This window comes from Grus americana, chromosome 2 (genome assembly GCF_028858705.1).
Source record: "Grus americana isolate bGruAme1 chromosome 2, bGruAme1.mat, whole genome shotgun sequence".
Lineage (NCBI taxonomy): Eukaryota > Metazoa > Chordata > Aves > Gruiformes > Gruidae > Grus > Grus americana.
The window spans coordinates 159,199,812-159,218,937 of record NC_072853.1 but is presented as its reverse complement, the minus strand read 5'-3'; the positions used below and the strand labels follow the sequence as shown (position 1 = coordinate 159,218,937).

At 37.5% G+C, this 19,126-nt stretch overlaps 1 protein-coding gene across 2 annotated transcripts in view; it reads left to right on the top strand.

The window, feature by feature from the left end:
* The first annotated feature begins 589 nt into the window (after window positions 1-589).
* Window positions 590-19,126, top strand: part of UBE3C (ubiquitin protein ligase E3C) — a 79,611-nt gene continuing 61,074 nt past the window's right edge. The window contains exons 1-6 of one of the 2 annotated variants that reach the window (XM_054814312.1): window positions 590-877; window positions 10,913-10,966; window positions 13,763-13,837; window positions 14,534-14,680; window positions 15,422-15,537; window positions 17,474-17,631. In XM_054814312.1, coding sequence (XP_054670287.1) covers window positions 812-877; window positions 10,913-10,966; window positions 13,763-13,837; window positions 14,534-14,680; window positions 15,422-15,537; window positions 17,474-17,631 — 616 coding nt within the window. In that variant the 5' untranslated portion in view covers window positions 590-811. The remainder of the gene's footprint in view (window positions 878-10,912; window positions 10,967-13,762; window positions 13,838-14,533; window positions 14,681-15,421; window positions 15,538-17,473; window positions 17,632-19,126) is intronic. The other variant, XM_054814311.1, reaches the window with a different exon arrangement.

Below are 19,126 nucleotides of genomic sequence, written 5' to 3'. Positions count from 1 at the left end.
CCCACGTGAAGCTCATACTCGAAATGGGAAAGAAGTTTTACGATAAAAAAACGTAGCTGGGACAAACCGGACACCGGTCAGGGCTGTGAGACAGCTGGCTGCACCGAGCGGGGGGACAAGCCGGTCGTTAGGCCCGGGAAATGCGGAGGCAGGCCCGGGCGGCGGTCAGGGCTCGGCGGGTCTGACAGGCGGCGGGGCCTGGCGGCGATGGCAGCCGAGGAGAGGCGGCCGCGACCCACCGTCCCTGCGCTGGGGCCGCCGTGACCCGAGGCGCGCCCCCGCGGAGGCCGAGGGGCGGCGCGCACGGGTGGCGCGGCCCCGGCGACTGCGGGCGACGCGCGCGCCGCCGCGCCCGGTCGTTCGGGAGCGCGCTGGGGAGGCTGCGGGCGGCGGCCATCTTCTTCGCACAGCCGGCTGCTCCCTCAGTGCAAGTGAAGCAGCCCCGCCAGCCCCCTCCTCCGCTCCCTCCCTCCCTCCTCCTCCTCCTCCCTCCCACTACACTCAGCCGTCGCCGCCGGTCAGAGAGGGGGCGATCGGGGAAGCGAAGGCCGCGAGGCGGGGAAGGCGGGGAGGGGAGGGGGGGGAAAGCCGGGCCGCTGTGAGGGAAGCAGCCCCGGGGGGGGGGCGGGCGGCGGGGGCGGCGCGGAGCTCCCCGGCGGCGGGCGGGCCGCGGGGTGCCAGCCCTTGGGGTTTGTGCCTCCCCGGGGCCGGCGGCGGCCCCTCCGCTCGCCTCTGCCGACCGGCCGGCGCCCCCTTAGCGGGGTGAGCTCGGGGGGGCCGGACCCCACTCTAGATGGGATAAGCTGTAAACATGTTTAGCTTTGAAGGGGATTTCAAAACAAGGCCCAAGGTGTCCCTCGGAGGAGCGAGTAGGAAGGTAAGAAATGCCGCCTGTCTCCGCGTTTGTGTCTCGGTTTCCCTCGTCCTCTGCCTGCCTTGCCGCCTTATCGTTATTTTTACCGTTGGGCCTTCAAAAATGGGTGCAGCTATGACTAAGGTTTAATAGAGGGGAAAAAAATCCTCCCCTCCTGATGATGTGTTTGTCTCTGATCTCGCTGGCTCTGTGGTTTTTTGGTGTTTTTTTTAAAAAAAAAAAATCAGGCCACACACACCCTCCCAGGCTTGTAGTGTAGTAAGAATTGTGGGAAGCAAGGAAATGTCTTCTTAGCTCATCTACCCTGAAAACAATCCGGCTTGTTGTGGCTGGTAGCACCTCCTGAGCTGTTCGTCTCTAGGGCTCCCGGGGTGAAGGAGGGAAGGACTCGGAGACCTCTTGTCGTTTCTCTCCAAAGGAAAAGCCTTGCCTGGTCCCCCCTCCCTGGAGAGATGGGGGAGAAGAGCCTTACACAACCCGAGATCAATGCAAATTGCTGGGGGAGGCTTCATCCACGTGAGGGAGGGTTGCCGGGTCACAGGTTTAGCTTTTCTCTGTCAAGTTTAGGTTCAGTCAATTTGTCGTGTGCAGGGTGACTAGCAGTTAATTGTCTGCTGTACCAGACGATTGAATATCCTTGTATTTATTGATGGAAAAGAAGCGAAATGGTTTATTTAGGTCTTGCTGATTGGACAGGGTAGTCAAATGTTTAGTCAAGCACTGAAGGGCACAGAAATACCGAAGAACAAGAGAAAGGACAAAGTATTTTTAGAAGTGGCCTGATTTGTAAGGATTCACTGCTAAAATATTGATTCCCCATATCGTCATTGGACATAATTGTGTGTGAAGCTAATTAGTATTTTTGAATCTTAATGGGGTAAAACTAAGTCTTAAGTTTTTGCTATTGTGCACTGTAAACAAGTTTGGTTCTCTGAAACTTTTAAGGTTTGGCAGTACAGTTAGGAAACTAGAGCTAAAATACTGCACTATGTGTTATTAAAATCGCAGTGAAGTTTGCATTTTGGTGTGAAGTCTTACATAATTTATTAAAGAGAGTGTAACAGAACTGTATTTAAATTGTGCAGCTTTTCATCTGAATCACGTTCTGTTTATCTTAAGATGTTTCTGTTTGTTCGACTACATACAGTGGCATTACAGGAGTCAAAAATACAATAAATATATTCCAGTTGAATTAGGAATTGGCAGAACATACCCTGGTCCTTAGTTGTACACTTTAGGTACTGTGCAACTTTTAACACTGACTTGCTAATAGTGTTACTTGCAGAACATGTTTCCTTCTACAGAGGTAAACAACTGTCATAATATCTATACCTACTGATTTCTTCATGAAAGTTCAGCAGAATTCTATCTATTTGAATTATATGAGACAAATTTATTATTAATGTTATACAGGTATAAATTTCCAAGGGCAAATATTAAAAGGTAAAGGAAGTGGAAACTGAAATTGATGCATAACCTTCACTGTGTCCAATACAGAGGCAGTATTTCCTGATCAGATTGATACTGACTGGTCCACAGATTTTCTTATTTTACATTGGTATACTGAAGTGCGTGTGCTGCATCAGTGCAAATCAGTCACAGCTTTGGATGTCATAGTTACATGGGCATTGTAGAATGCCCTTGAAATAGCTGTTTATTTTCAGAAACTATGTACAGTACTAATGAAAGAATTTATTTAAGCAGTACTAAGAATTACTTCTAAAAATGCAGTTTGCCTGAACTTTTATGTAAACATATTACAGCAGAGGTGGCTCATGTGGTTTCCACGAGCTTCTCGTTATCTCACATCACAGGCTCCTTGTGATCATGTTTCTCATACCTATAGGCTTCAGTTTTACAGAAGACTGAATTGTAAAATATTTCCTTTCAGCTTTTTGTGCATGGGGGGGTGGGGAACTGTTCTTTGACAAACCCCCTCGCCCTCCCCAATGTGTATAATTTTAGAAAGATACAGTGTAGTTCTATCCCTGCACCTCTGCAATGCTCTATTAGTTAACTGGATGCTTAGTACTGCCTGTTTTGATTCCTTTGGTGGAATAAAGCATGACTCAGAAATACTGGTAGAATCTGTAATGCAGGCTGCTTAATGCTAAGAGTAACTCTGTACCCAATTTGGGGCAGTTTCCCAAATGTTGCACCTGTACAGCTGCATTAGCAAAACCCTCCCAGTATGAAAGCAGGGACTCTGGTTTGAGGAGATAGTCAGTGCTAAAGACGTTAGCGTCATCTTCCTGATGTGGATACAACTACACCAAAATAAACCATCAGCAAACCTGAGTATTCAAAAAGTTGTTCTGCTAATATAACTTCAGCTGCAAAATGTAACCAGGCTGGTCATCAGTCATGTGTTGACACCCTGTCTGACATTGCAGTGTCTGTCTGTAGGGTTTCCTTAGGCCTCGTAAGCGGTCCTGGCAGTGTAGGCACAGTGATAGAAATATCACCGGGGGACTTGTGGCAGTTAGGAAGGTACCGAATCTAGTGTGCTTTCTCACCACTAACTTTTACGGCATTTTTGAATGATAAAAGTGGAGACTTTCAGGGTTTGTTTTATACTATCTGCATCTTATGTTCATGTGTGTTACGATGGTCTGAATTGCGGATGCTGTAGAGAGGCACTTCAGTCCAACCAAACCTTTTGCCAAAAAAGTATTCTTTAAATACCACTTATTTTTGTTAAAATCATAGGTCACAAAGTTAATGTTCTCAAAATGACTATCCTTTTGACCAATCCTTTCAGAACATTATTGTAACATTTTAATATTGCATTGTAGATAATGTAAAAGTATAGGTGGTATTGTCAGTGTTGGGACTTTTCCCTCCGTATCTACTTTCAAAAATCTGGTGATTCGTTTGGATTATTTGGATTAGTTGTATTTCTTTGAGGGTATAGATACTGTGTTTTATTTACAATGCACTAAGTTTATTTTTGTGGGAGGTTTTTTTAATTTATTTTTTGGGTGTGCTTATTGTCACTTTATGAAACATGATTCCTTGCTCTATGAGGTTCTTCAAAAGTTATTTTCCATTTTAGTTTTAATTATTACTGGCAAAATGTATTTTTTTTTACTTCTCAAGTAAAATAGCCTCCAAAAATGAATACAGTTATTGGAGTTCAATACAGGAACATCTTGAATTACTCACAGACTTTTTGTACAGGACAGCAGTTGTTGCCTAAAAGGCTGTGGCTGCAGAATTTCTGTGGTGTGTCAGACAGGGAAAAAGAGGTGTACATGAAGAGTTGGTTTGGGGTGCAGTTCAAATTGAGTTAGCCCAATCTAACTGTGCAGTGGACTGAAACAGATGGTCCTTCACCTGGGTGGTTCCCACCTCGTCCTTTGTGTCCCGTATAGTGAACATAATTCTTCAGGGTGGAGTGTCACCATGCCTTCTGGTAGCAGCTGGCAGGTTTCACTAATTTTATCATAAAGTTGGGCTCTTGGTGGCGTAGTGCAGAATCAGTTCAACTATGTCAGCTTGATTTGGTAAGGTCAGGCCCAGTGTTCCATTATTAATTTTACCAGTGTTAAGAAAAACATGAGTTACCAGTCCTTTAGTACATCCATGCCTGTACTGAGGTGTACAAGGAGCTTTGTAGCTCCAAATTACTTATTTCGGTTATAATATGTATTAATGACATCTTGTAAGCCTTCAACAGGAAAAAAGGTTAAGAGAATATTAGGTCAAATTTACAGTATCACTTGAGTTAGATAAACCATGCTTTTATAAATCCCAAGACTATTTAAAATAGAGTGTTTTTAAGTTATAATACAAAATGAGATGATTTTTTAAAAAAAAAAAACTCTTCCTTTTCAGGAATTTGTAATACAGATGAGTTAGCATTGTGGTGAAAGTGAAACCAGCTTAATTGAATTTGGTTTTGTTTTTGTTTTTGTGGAAGACATGGAAAATTACTAATTGTTAACACTAATGAACAATTAGTGATGACTCCATCTGTATTTTAAAAAGTTTCTTTAATTTCTTTTAATATGGACATTTTTAATATTCAAAGATCTTTGATTTACAAAGTTTGTTTATATTTTATTTCAGTAGTTACTGATACGCTTTCTTAAATTAATATCATAATACTAAGCATTAGATTCCTGTATTTTTTTGCCCCCAGCTCTCAGCCGAAGTGCGGAGGTAGAACTCTAGAAGCACCTTGTTTGTTCTTTGTCGTCTGTATTCTACACAGGAAGTAACTTCTCATGGAATAAAAATTAATGATTTAAAACCAGTAGGCTGTAAGATTGCCAGCGTATGAGAGGGTTGGGATTGCTTACGGTGATAGATGTCTTTAGGATTTAAGCAATGATGGCATAGATTTAAAAAATACTTTTGTTTCTCTCTTCTCGATTGATTGAGATCCTATAGTACAGGATTTCTAGATTACAAATTTACAATGTATTTTTGAATGGTGGGAAAGAATTGCACTGCTTTGCTCTATAAAACCTTTGTCCCATAAGGCGCATGACGTAGATCCTTATGCAAGTACGTACCTCATTCTGAGTCAGAACTGTGCTTTGTCCAAAACATCGAAATGTCAAAGTCTAAGTCTTGAAATACTCTTTGAATTTCAGATCTGTGGCATGGAAATATGATGAGACCATCATGTTGTAAAATAATGACTGTCTATCAGTAGGAAGCTATATAATTAATGCATACTAGATTATTGTGGATTTTTTCCTTCTTGGTGACATTTAAAATTCTCCTCATTTGAAAGGAAGCTACAAATGATGGAGTTGTAGTTAGCTGACAGTGATGATTACACTGTTATTTTCAGTTATGTGCTGTTTTCTCAAATTCAAAACAAAAATTTCTGCTTTTATAGATTTTTTTTCCCCCCCCTGCTTGTTTCTGAGAAAATGAAAAGTCACTCAACTGCAATGATGTGTACAAGGTACATCTTAAAAATCATAATCCAGGCAAACTGAGAGTAAATTTAAGAGCAACTTGTTTGCATTTCGTTTGGCCTCTAGAGCCTCCAGTCAAGTCCTGGTTCCACTGTGTGGCTTTGTGTAGCTACTGTGATAAAGGTGTTTCCAAATAATCCATACATCATACAGCAAAATTTGGGCGAAAATGCCAAGATGTTTTCTAGCAAGCATGTGACATTGATGTCAGTGAGGCCAGGCTTTCACTGGTCAAATGCCACTTCCTGGGCATATTTTAAGTACTTGAAAATACTTTCTACTGGAAGATGGTCTTCTCCTTGTATGAACTTAATCATGATGTAAATAATAAAAGATATGAAGAGTTGCAAACTGTTTTAAAGCAGAATTTTTCAAGCTGCTGATTTTGTTTTACTCAGGCTGGCTGAGCTGTGTGTCCAGTGGAATTTAAATTGTTGAGGTTCAGTTCAAGACTTTGTGAGTCTTTTAAAATGCTAATTTCTTTTAATATTCAGAAAAGCCAATTGGCCTTTCATCTTGTCTAAAATAATGTCAGGAACTAGAAACATTGTTGAGAACCACTTTGGAGGGGGATGTTTCCCAGTGTCCACCTTTGTTCTCTACAAATCAATGCCACAAAATCTTCCTTTTATTTGTTGGACTTATTAAATACTTCTGTTGAAAAGAATTTTACTATGTAAATTGCTTAGGTCACTTCATTTGATTTGGGAGTTATTATTGATGTTTACGTGGTTCAAGCTAAATTCAGCTGAAAAGTCATGTTTCTCTTTTTAAGGAAAGTAAAAAGATACAAGTTCCTGGGTTTTGTAGATGTAAACCATACAAGATTTTATAATTGTGCCCAAAGGTTAAAAGATCAAGTGCTTATTTGTTTTTCCATGAAAATTTCCTAAAAGTTATGCCTTGTACTTTGCATGATCTGTTGTGATGTTAAACAGAATAGTATTCTCAACTAAAGAAAGAAAATAAACCCCTGTGCTATATAAATAAATTTCAAACATTTATTAATAATATTTAATTGTTTTGTATCAACGTATTTTTTTAAATGTGCACACTGTTTAGACAGTACTTGAAAATAATTACTCAGTTTCGCTTTGCATCTAGCATACTTTGGTTTTAAATTTACTTGCGTGGAGCTAAGATGGCGTGATTAATATGACTGTCCAGGAGTGTTCAATTTCAGATTTGAAAAGAGTCAACATATACTAGGAGTATTTGAAAAAAAAAAAAAAATTTTTTTTTTCCCCCCTGAAACTCAATTTTGAGCCAAGTGACTCACTCTCAATGCAGAGTATTAAAATGCAGGGCAAAAAGAAATGTAATTGGTACATTGATGTTTTTCAGTCCTTGTCTAGGATATGTAAAGGCTAGGAGTTGTGTAAACGTACTTTTGCAACAAAATAGTGTATTTCAGCAAAATGAGGGCAAGAAAGCAGTTTTAATTCACATTTTATTTCATTATGTATTTAATTGGAGTTTTTGAAGGACTGACATTGACATTGTTACACTGTGAGATGCGGCTGTTCTCATCAACTGGTCTGTTACAGCAGTGGTGTGACTTTGAACTTTGCTGTGATGAATAGTAGGGTACATACCAGTTTTATCCTGATGTGTAAGTTAACATTTCAAATATTAACATTTCTTTGATGGTAGTCACAAGCTTTCCTTTCTGTATACCCTCCTCCATCTGCTTCCTTGTTTTCACCTCTTCCCCCTTCTGTTTTACTCTTTGAGTCAGCATCCATGATGTCACATTACGTTTTGCTGTCACATACTGTGTCTTTGCTTTCTTGTTTCTTTGTGATGTGCCTCATGCATTTGGTGAAGAAAACTTCTAAAACCGAGCTTTTTGTAGTGCTGCAGCTTGCGTCTCAGAGATCGCAGTTGGTCGTTTTTACCAATAACTTCTGTTGGAGGAAGGAGTGGACGGGAAAGGGACTGCTAGTAGTATGCTAAAGGTTGTACCAAACAGTGTATTCCCTGTTGTGCACTTCAGAGGTCAAGCTCCTGAAGAAGGAAGACTTCATCATAGAAAGTGTCTGGAATTCGAGTCAGTAAATGGCTTTTTGCTCTTTTTGAGTTAGGGTTGAAGGAATCAAGATGCTGATGTTTCATTGCCCCTAAAATGTCTGCCTGCCTGCCTTAATAGGTAGACTTGATACCTGCTGTCTGGCAGGTGAAGAAAGAAGATAGCATGACCATCACAGAAGCAAGGCAAGGGAGATGGGTAGTAGGAATGAGCTAAGTGTGATCTTTGAAGTTAGTGTTAGATGATATCATACTGTGGGTGCCTCTGGCTGTAGGCAGGAAGAGGTGGTGGAACAGCGGCTGTAGTTGTCAGCAGTCATGTGACCGTGTTGATGGGAGTTGTCAAATGTACCTCACTTACTGTAATGCTGTTGTCATTCACAACCATCCACAGAGGAACAGCTACTGAGTTTAGCTCTTTTTCACTGTTCTGATTATTAAGAGGCAAGGCAGGGAGGATTTTAGAGATGACTCTGCAGTTAGCTGTCTTTAAGAAATTATTTTGTTAGAATGCCCTTTATAGGTGAATATTATTTCATAGTTTTTTCATCTCTTTCCCACAGCAGGTTTATTTTCTATTGCGTATTTGCTGTTATGTTTTAATTTCTGAAGAGACAGTGTAATCTAGTTGCGTTGAACAACTGAGAGATATTTTTCTTGAATTGTATTAAATATATTCTTTAGTCATAGTTATGATTCCATTCCTTTATGTTTCTGATCTATATTTGTTTTGTGAACAAGAACAACAATATTATTTGACCTGTAGTAATTTTTTAAAGGTGGGATGTACTTACCTGAATATTTTATTGTTTGTCTCAAAACAATTCCTCTATTGTATTTAATTTATACTTTAACAAGTTGGTGTTTTTCTTTACAAATACTCAAAGCAAGTATGTGACATTGGCTAAAACCTTAGAATTTTGTTATTTTTTTAAAAAGTGGATTGGTTTAAAAAGTGCTCACTTCAAAGAGACCTGATTCCTGATCAGTGCAAAGCTGGTGATACGCTACATGAGAATACACTACCCTCTTATCCCCCCCGCCCCTTTCTGATAAGCCCTCTGGCTGCTTATTTTCCTTTATCTACTTGGATTGTGTGTTTGTATTTTTTGTACCATTCTCTTCTCCACTCACATGTAGCAATTGTCTTCCCTTTTCTGTATGTTCATTTGCCTTCTCTTTCAATCCGCTCTGAAGTGTAAGGACAAATTCAGCAATATTGCTTCTAAGCAGAAATGCTCTTTATATGGTACTTCCTGGAGAATGAAACTCTCCAAGCACATTGAAGAGATGTCACTCTGATCACTTTTCAATAGGAGCATTTTACTAACTTCTTTAATGCATTGGGTATCAGCTGTTGAAAAAGTAGTAATCTATTAAAAAAAGTCCTGAAACTATAAGCCATCTGTTGGTTATTTCTTAATTTAGTACATTATTTTGTCTTTTGTGTGTGTGTGAGGTCAGAATCTCTTGCCTCACATTACCAAGCAAACCTGGAGCATTTCCTTTTGCTTGAGTGGAGATACATCATCTTATGTATGGATTTTGTTATGACTTGTTTATACTGTGTTTAACACATGGAAAAACCCCTGTCTTTAGAGGGCAATAGCTGTAGTTAGTGGTGTCTTTGGCCATAAATACTGTCTTTAGAGGAAAAGATGGTTAACCTTCTTGTGGGATTTTTCTTTCTTTGTGCTTGCTCCAGTAAATGATCTGACATACAAATCCAATTTTAAATTCCTTTTTTGCATCTATGTTTTTCTTTTTTCATTCTCTCTTGGTGGTCTGTGTTAAAGTATTTTCTATCCTAAAGAAGCTAGAAGATTCATGACCTTGCTTCCTCTGTATAATCAAAAAAGAAATGCGGAAGAGTTTTTTGCCATCAGTTTTTGTATCTGCATATAGATGTTGAAAATATTCCAGCACAGTTGTTTTAAATGTGGTTAAATATTTTATAAGCATTTGTTTGCCAACTTCAAATTTATTTTTATATATTTAGATATAATACATTTTCAGCTTAAGTGTGTGTTGTTTTTTTTTTTTCCTTAACTTCTCTAGACTAATAAGGGCATAGTTAATATGTTGTAGAAGCAAAAAAAAAATAGTTTCCTTAAATCTATTGTCCGTTTTAGACTGGATTTGGAAAGGTGCCAGGGTACTTTCAACTCTTACTGTCTGCAGTGGGAGCAGAATACTCTGCATCAAAAAGAAATTATTTTGTATATTTCCTTGGAAGCCACTCAGAACCATCCAGTGAGAGATTCTTGCAAATAAAGTTATGTTCATATTTTGTAATCTGTGTGTACTGATTTAAGATTGTGGTTTAAAAGCTAATGCACAGATATTTATTGTAATGGTATTGTCCTTCAGATGCCTCATGAATACTTTAGCATTCTTTTCTTTTTCTCTATTTTGGAGATCACTGTCCTGAAAGTTTCAGTTTGTAGCCTTAATTTGAGTGAAGAAGTCAAAATTTTAAAAGAAATAATTCCTACCATTTATGTTATATAAGCCTGTTTTGTTATCTTTTCCAGACAGGTTTTGAGGAAAAGGATAAGTAAATATAAGAGCTTAATGGTGTTTTGCAAGTTAGACAAAAGCATGGGGCTTTGGAACAGTATGTGATTACTTTGAACATGCCACAACTTGCTCTAAGCACCTGGGCCAGTGATTTAAATACACTCCCAACAAGGAAAACACTCAATAAACATTTGGTACTACCTGGTAGGATTGGGACCCTATTATGTTTCAGCTCCCCCATTTGTAAATGGATGATGTTTGCCTAGATTATTGGGATGCTGAGAACACAAACCTGGACAAGGATCAGTACAGCTGGCTGCTCTTTGCCTGTCCCTTGCCTTTTTATGTCGCTTCCCTCCATCACTATGCTTTTGAGAGGGCTGTGTTACATGTGTTTGTAAGAGCAGAAAATGATTAACACTTCCTGTTCTCCAGTGTTTTATGTATTACATTTTATGAACAATCCCCAAAGTGAAGTCTAGATTAAATATCATGAACGTATTTGAATCATGTATTTGAATGAAAATGCAATCGAATCTTTCATTGTGCTTTATAGGAAGAAAAGGCTTCTCTCCTGCATCGTACTCAGGAAGAAAGGAGAAAACGAGAGGTAAAGTAGACTGTAAGCGTTTGCACGCACACTGGATTTTTCTTTGATGTAGTAACATTTACAGTCCAAAGTACTTTATTCTGCTGCTGCAGTCATACTTAGTTCAGGAATGTTTTGTTTCAGTTTACAAGTTCTACATAGTCTTCCAGTGTACTAGAATTGACAAACCATTTGACTGCTTTTAAGATGCTTCCCAGAAGGTATTGTCATCTCAGAGGAAGGTAGTTAAACACACACTGCTTTCCTTTTATTTTGGTGCTCATTTGATCTAGTCTTTGTTGCGAAGAGACAAGTGTTTGCATAGTAAATTGCATTTTTTGCCTTGTCCGTAATCTTTTACTATGGGTTGGTCTCAGCAAAGTGTCTTCTGCTCCTGGTTCTGCTATGGTTTGTTGGATGACTTTCAGCAATTCACTTCCCCAGTGTGTGCCTCAGTTCTGCAGAGGTAGAATCAGAACAATGATACTTGAATGCATCCTAAAGTGCTTTGAAATCACCTGATAACTGAGGACCAGTGAGAAGCAGTTGTGCGGCTGATGCGTGAGGCTTTAGGAAATCTTAACACTGGTTTGAGATTGAAGCTTACTGCTATGGATAATTCAGTCTGGAATAATGCAAAGGAGGAATAGGCATTAAAAGGAAAAATACCAGTTGTAAAACATGAATATATTTGGCAATATGAAAACAAAATTTAGTAATATGGAATTAAAATGAATATGTTCATTTTGTCATATGTTTTTTCCCCTCTGATATGAGTAGAAGTAATTTTGGTCTTAAAAATTATTTATGTAGTTTTCATGCTAATCAAGACAACAGAGCGGTTTGCCCCTTGAAGGTGTGTTTGGCCCTTGCTAGATTAAATACAGGTTCTGCAGTGGCTTCTCTGTGTCTGAGGACAGTTTTGGCTTTTTTTTTTTCTAACCTGGATGTATAATTACAGACCAAGTTTAAGTATGAAGTTACTAGGATTTCACCAGTTAGTTCGGAATGCTGTGTTATGAATCAAAGTTATGACCAGTAAGTCCTTAATCAGCATACACAAAAAGACTTTTTTTGCCCTTCATAAACTTTTTGCCATATATTGAAATAACCCATTTGGTTGCTTAATCCTGTCTGCTGCAAAGCTGATGCAGAGTCATATACTCATCTCTGTATACCTACACACATGCACACAAAAATTTTCTGTGGCATATATCAGATTCTCACAAAACAAATTACTCCTCTGAGCATAAAATCAGTTATGGCTTTCAAAAAAATGCCTGTAGCAGAATCTTAGCCATGACCTCAGACTTAAAACCTTTGCAGTTACGCATTGCTAGCTGACAATTACGCATTGTAGGATAAAGCCTGTATCTAAAGAAAAGGAGAACTTATCTACTTTTTAGGTGCGCATTACATTATGATTATTAAGAGAGAGTGCCTCTCTGTAATTGAAACTCTCTCCTGCTTGCCCCCATATTTTGCACTTTTACTGTTAGATACTTTGGAGAGAAAAATAGCCTTTGGCCTATCAAAATTTTCATTTTCGTCCATGCTTTAGAAGTAATTAGATTCTTTCAAGTATATACTTATTCTGAGAAATTGCTTTAGGAACCAGGGTTTCCAAGAATAATAAAGTAGGCATTGAATAGCAAATTCACCTGGTGTTTCTCTGGTCAGTTCAGGTTAAGTTCTTAAGTGAGATGTGCCTTTATGGCACAATTAGTAATCAAGTTTTTGTGAGCTGAAAGTTTATGTGAACTTTCCCAAATGTATTTTAATGAAATGTATAAAAAAACATTCTGGTGGTTTGTTTTGCTTGGTGACCTTCAGAATTATGGCCTCATTATAGTTCAAGGATTGTTGAGGTTAAAATTTCTCTTCTCAAAGCAGGCTTCTCTGATTTTTGCTCTTGATCTTCCTACTTTCCCTTCCTCAACCACTGCTTTGTAGCTCTAGGTTCATGAGCAACTGTTTTATTTACTTCCCTCTTTCATCCCATAAGAAACTATATGGACTTTATTAGAAACCTAATTACAGTAGCCACTTCCCTTAGATATTCATTATGATGGGATATGCTGAGGGTATTGTCAGGGGACTCACTGAGTACTCTTTCAATAGTACCTGAAGCAAACTGACTTTCAGTTCCTCAAAGTGAGCTGTTGTGAAGGGAAGATTTTAACTACTCTTTGTAGCTACTGAGGAAGACATCATAAAATGACTACTTTATATGTCTGGTTGAAAGAGCAAGAATTTTTATTAATTTCCATATTGTGCTCCTGGGCTTAAAGCATTAAGCTTCATTTTCCTTTTGGAAGCAATATTGTCTCCAAATAATGTTTTGGGGTTTTTTTTGCTGTTCCCCCCCCCGCCCCCTGCCACATCTAAACTGCACCAGCCTCATAATACTGATATATTATTTGAATGGGAACAAATAAGCAGGTCTTCAGTGTTAGCTGATCTATGCAGAAAGAGGAATGGTGTCATTGAATTGATGAATTCTTCAAAATTTTAGTATTAAAACTTTGTCTAATAAAATACAAATGTGTTTGTTTTGATTTCTGTAGCATTATGTACTTACTGAGTATTAAAAATTCTTTAGCAATATCTTAATGGTAAATTTACACTTAAAACCATAAAAAGCTTTCTCCCTCTATGTGTATTGGATGCAAGCCTTCAAGCACTTTATTTTACTACTGATTAGTTCTTAATTTTCATTAAAAAAATACCTTTTGAATACAAATATATTTGATAAAATTGTAGAAATTAGAGTCACTTCCACAACGTTGATTTCAATTTTCTTGCTTTGTTTTACAGGAAGAAAGACGGAGGCTGAAAAATGCAATAATAATCCAGTCATTTGTAAGAGGGTACAGAGACAGAAAACATCAAGTAAGTACTTATTTATTTAGAATGATCTAAACCAGTTTTGCTGAAAATGAGGCTTTGTAATAATAAATAATTCCATTGAAAAATTTTCGCCTTTTTGAGTATTGTGTGTGTCCAGAAAGTGCAAGTTTTTTCCCTCTTGACGTTTTCATTTGAACCTCAATATTTTAGTAGATGGATGTTTATTCCATGAAGCATGTATGTGACAGTGGGATTATGGGCTGGTTTTTTTATCTGATAAAGCATATGAAAACAGTTGGGTATCAGCAGGTTTCACACACCAGTGGAACTTTTTTTTTCCCCGATATGACTAAGGTGTTAGTTGGAGTCAAAAAGATGTTCTTTCTAAGCTGCTGTTGGGTAGATTATTCTAAGAAAGAGTTGTATTTATTTAAATTCACTAATATTGGAGTAAACTGGATGAAAATGTTTCATGTGATATTCTTTACTTGAAAATCAACAGATTTGTTGCAATGGGTACTTTTTGGATTACAGAAAGCAATTATGGCTTTAACTGTGATATTGTATGTATGTTTTGGTCTCTTAACAAATGTGTTGTATTCATTTTACTAGTTTGCTACTACTTTGCTACCACTTTGGATGGGAAACTGAAATGAGGTTTTTAAAATTTTACATCTCTGTTTTAACTCATAACCATTATTGATGTGTTGATGCATGTCTTAATTTTTAATTTTCAAGTACTCTATCCAAAGAAGTGAATTTGATCACTGTGCTAATTTGGCCCAATCTGGAGGAACGTTTTCCACTGCTAATGGAGCTAATTTGACTCTCTTAGTTCGTCAGTTACTCTTTTTCTATAGACAGAATGAGGATTCTAAGCGTTTGGTGAGTACTATTACATACTTTGATCCATAGTACTTTTATTTCATGCATTTTTGAAGTACTCTTTCACTTAAAAGATTTTGAAGGGATGCAAATAAGGCCTTGACCACTTCAGTAAATTCATTTAAGAATTCTGGCTTTTGCTGGCCTGCACTTTGCTGTTTTTTGTTTAGAAAGATGTAACTTTAAATTTAGATTTTTATATGTACATACACAAAATCTGTGAAATGAAGTCTCAAAATCCTGTGTGTTACTCACCGTAATTTATTAAAAATAATACACTTCTATTAGAACTTAATTTTAAAACAATATTTTCCATTTAGCCCTCTGGTCATTCGTAAGGTGTTTGGGCTTTTGTTTTCCTCACTGGTCAATAATACTGACATATCAGTTGCAAAGTCACTGCAAACTTCCCAAATGTACATGTAGGTATGATTCATAGGGGGTATTGATAACGGATGTTAAAGAATTATGGCTATTTAAAAACAAAAAATTAACAGATACATTTGTTGCAAGAGTAAAGTTATTTGTAAATGTAATTCAGTCTTAACTTTGAAAGTTTAGTACTAGCAGTCATGTAGTTTGTGTTGTGTAACACTTTTTTTTTCTCAGCTGAACATGATTGTCTTGTGGTTTTTTAAGTCCTTCAGAGGTATCCAGAACAGGATTGAAATATTGCTGTCTGTGTTGCAATAAATAGTATAACTTGTTATAAACAGTAAACTTGTGCATATTTTTTCCCAGGTATGGATGTGTCAGAATTTAATTAAACAGAGTTCTCAGTTTGTTAAGCAATTGGATGGTCCAGACAGAGTAACTTGCTTATTCCAAATAAAAAGACTGTTGGGGCTCTGTTGCAGGTAAAGTCTTTTTTTCTGTGTGTGAAAATGTTCAGAAATTATATTGGGCACTTGTTTGTTTCTTTTTGCAGCAGATGAAGTATTAAATGTAAATTTATTTTATGGAGAGGACTGTTTATATTAAATATTTATGTAGGCCATGGTATAAGATACTTGTTCCTATGTAAGAACAATGGAAAGTTCTTAAGCTCCATTGACTTTCAAGTTCAACATATGCTTAAGGGATGCCCTGCCTAGGGATAGGCTTGCGTTCTTAACTGTTTGCTTATAGCGATATCATTAGCAATATTGTGGAAACTGGAAGGTTTTCTCAGGAACTGATAGTGATTAGAAGGTATTTTCCAAGTTAGACTAATGTTCCAAGCATGTGCATTGGATATATTTTGTTTTAAAACTAATTTTATTTAAGATGCCTTTCCTCACACTTTGTTTTGAATTTAAGGCATGTTAAGCAGTTACATTACTGGCTTCAGCAGTACCTTTATTATTTGTAGTGGGAGGGTCCTGGGAGGATCACAGGAAGATAAATCTATAAAGGTGACTTGAATAGCTGACAGCTATTGTTTTAGAAAACAATATATTTGCCCTTATCAATAATAGGAACTAGTTATACTCTCCAGAGCTTTAAAATAGGTGGTTTTTTTTCCTTTTAATCTTGAGATTTTTTTTTAAAAAATTGTTTCATTCAAGTCACTGAACCTTGTGTTCCTATAATTGTGTATACTGAGTGTATAATAAACAGTGACACCAGATACTAAAGACAACTTGAGCAGTGGGCTTCAAAGTTCCCGTACAGTGGAACACAGCTGTGGTGTCACTGGATTGAATTGCACATTTTCACTACAGTTGAATTTGTGGTTTTGTAAATGCAGCCCTGTTAGTATTCCCACTCTCCCTTCCTGACTGGGTGATGTGGGAAAGCAAAAGGAGTGGAAGAGCTGTCCCTGCCTATATGTGTAGGGAGAATGGAGGAAGAAGCTGCTCTTAACTTCATCTTAGCGGCACAGTGATGGGTGTCTGTACTTGCTTTCTGAGCTACTTTAATTTTCTGCAAAAGCCCAGAAAGCGAGCAGTGGGACAGGTAGCTGTGAAAGAGTTTCCATGGGATAAGTTCAGATTCATGAGAAGCTGTAGCTTTTGATGCTATGGTAAAAAAGGTGACCGTAATATCTTAGCAAGAAATGGTAGTTTGATTGTAGCTACATCTGCAAAAAAGGTCTTGTTGTCAGAGTATCTTTTTTTCTGTTTAGTGTCTTAGCTATGGTGTCAAAATAGTTTTTGCTGATAGGTCCCATCTTTCTGAATGGCTGGGAATGAAAGCACGTTGTTAGGGCAACTATGCCTATGTACATCTCGTACTAACAAATCCTTTTAATTCTATGCAGGCTCTTAATTGTCACCATTTCTGGGGTTCCTGGTAGTTGTTTCATAAGCAGTTTGCTAAAGGGATGGGGATGGTTGTATTTTCAATATTTCAATCTGTAATCAAGGACATATTGTTTTAGTTATATGTTTGACGTTCCCCAGCATTTGTTCCGAGCCCATATTGCTCTGTGGCTTTCATGACTTCATTTTTAATATGGGTAGTAACGCATGTTGGAAAAACATGCATTATTCTTTGTCTGTCTTCCAGTTCATGCAGTGGACCTCCAAACTGTCAAGTCATTGAAAGCAAGAATTTACTAGGATTTAAAGAGAGATTGCTATATTCATAGAAATCCTAAAATCAGGAATTAGTATTATAAAGGTGCCAAAAAAAGATGTAGCTAAACTACTGAGAGCACTTGGAAACCAAGTAGAAATAAGTTATTTTAAGGTGAATGTGAAAAGTTGTGGGGTTTTTTTTGTAGTTTTATTTTTAAATCAGTGTGCATATTCTTGTAGTGAAATAAGAGAAATACCTTGCTAAATAATTTTGATTTCATTTTGTTTATAGGCTATTGCAAAATTGCAGTGATGACAGTCTGAATGTTGCACTTCCTATGAGAATGCTTGAGGTATTTTCATCTGAGAATACGTATTTGCCTGTTTTACAAGATGTCAGCTATGTGACATCAGTAATTGAACAAATTTTGCACTACATGATTCAAAAAGGTGAGTAGCTAGGCACTAGAAGTTCTGGGAAATACTAAAAAATGAAACACAATGTGTAATACCTGAAGATCATGTCATTTAATCACATTCTGCCTTTACCACAAACACGATGAATTAAGTGCTCCATATGCTAACCTATACATTGAATGGATATTTTGCTTGTAATTAGATCACTGCTTGAGAAATTACTCTGGAAATTCTGTTTATAAACTAAGTATTCTACCAAATTACTTATATACACTTTTACCGTACATTTTAAGAGTGGGTGGATATTACCTAACAGAAGTTTTACTCCAGTAGCTGTTGACACACACATGTACATGTGTACACACACAGTGGCAGATCTAAGCTTTAGTTGCGTAAAAGTTGGGCATTGTTTTGCAGTACTCATTATTATCGTAAATTGGCATTACCTTTTCATCCTGCTAACACTAGAGGCGCCTTAGCAAAGAGATGGTGACTTAGCTTTTATTTCCCTTGTACCATCATCAGCAAAACTGTTTGCTAAACTGCAATGTTACACCTGTGCAAACACACTGAAAGTTAATGAATTGTGTAGTTACCACCAAAGTTATGTTTTGTCTTGAAGAAACTTTATTACTCTGGGAGTGTGTGAAAAAATTAATTTGCTTTTCTGATACTGTAGTTTGAGTTTCCAAGACTTGTGGATGGGGAGAAAAACCAAAAAAATGATGAAATAAGCATCTCTGATCTGGCTTCATTGGTATAAAACATAAAAAGAGCACCTTCCAGTTTGTTAGTTAATTGTTGGAATGATTCTATGTTAGTAAGTTTTAAACTACATTCAGTGGACTAGGCTGTTTTACCCTGTTTAAGGATTTGGTTTTACCTACTTCATGTTGAAGTCACTATGAGGGGAAAAAAAATGACATTGTAGCACATTTATTTTACTTGCCAGGCATAACTAAAACTATAGAAGTATTTGTGTTTGTCTCATTGCTTACTGTATAATAAGTATATATTCCAAAATACTTCAATACGTTATGCTTTGTTCTTTTAGTATAATACTCAGTCCTCACAACTGATACATGAAAGGTTTTTTACTAAAATTAATGATCTAACATCTTGATAAAATCAGCTTTCTGATCACTTATAATCAAAACAAAAAGAAGTGGTGGTGTGCAACTGCAAATGTTCTGTCTCCTAATCATTTATGATGGTTAAGTTGTAAAGAATCCGTAATCAGCTTTTATTAGTATATGTTTTTGCATATAATTTGTTGCCCATGTGTGTCATGTCAGCATTGCTAAGGTACTTAAACTGGGTCTTAAACTGGACCTCTTAGTGATGCAATACTATTTATGCATGTACAGTGGTTCCTGTAGTAGTGGAACTTGTGTCTTAGTTTAGGAGTTCATTGAGCAAGAGGAAGTTGGTTTAAGAAGAATGAAATCACGTGATTCCATTTGTACTTTAGTGAGACAAAAATAGATTGCCCTCTACTCATCTTTATGGCTTGGGTGATAATGCATTT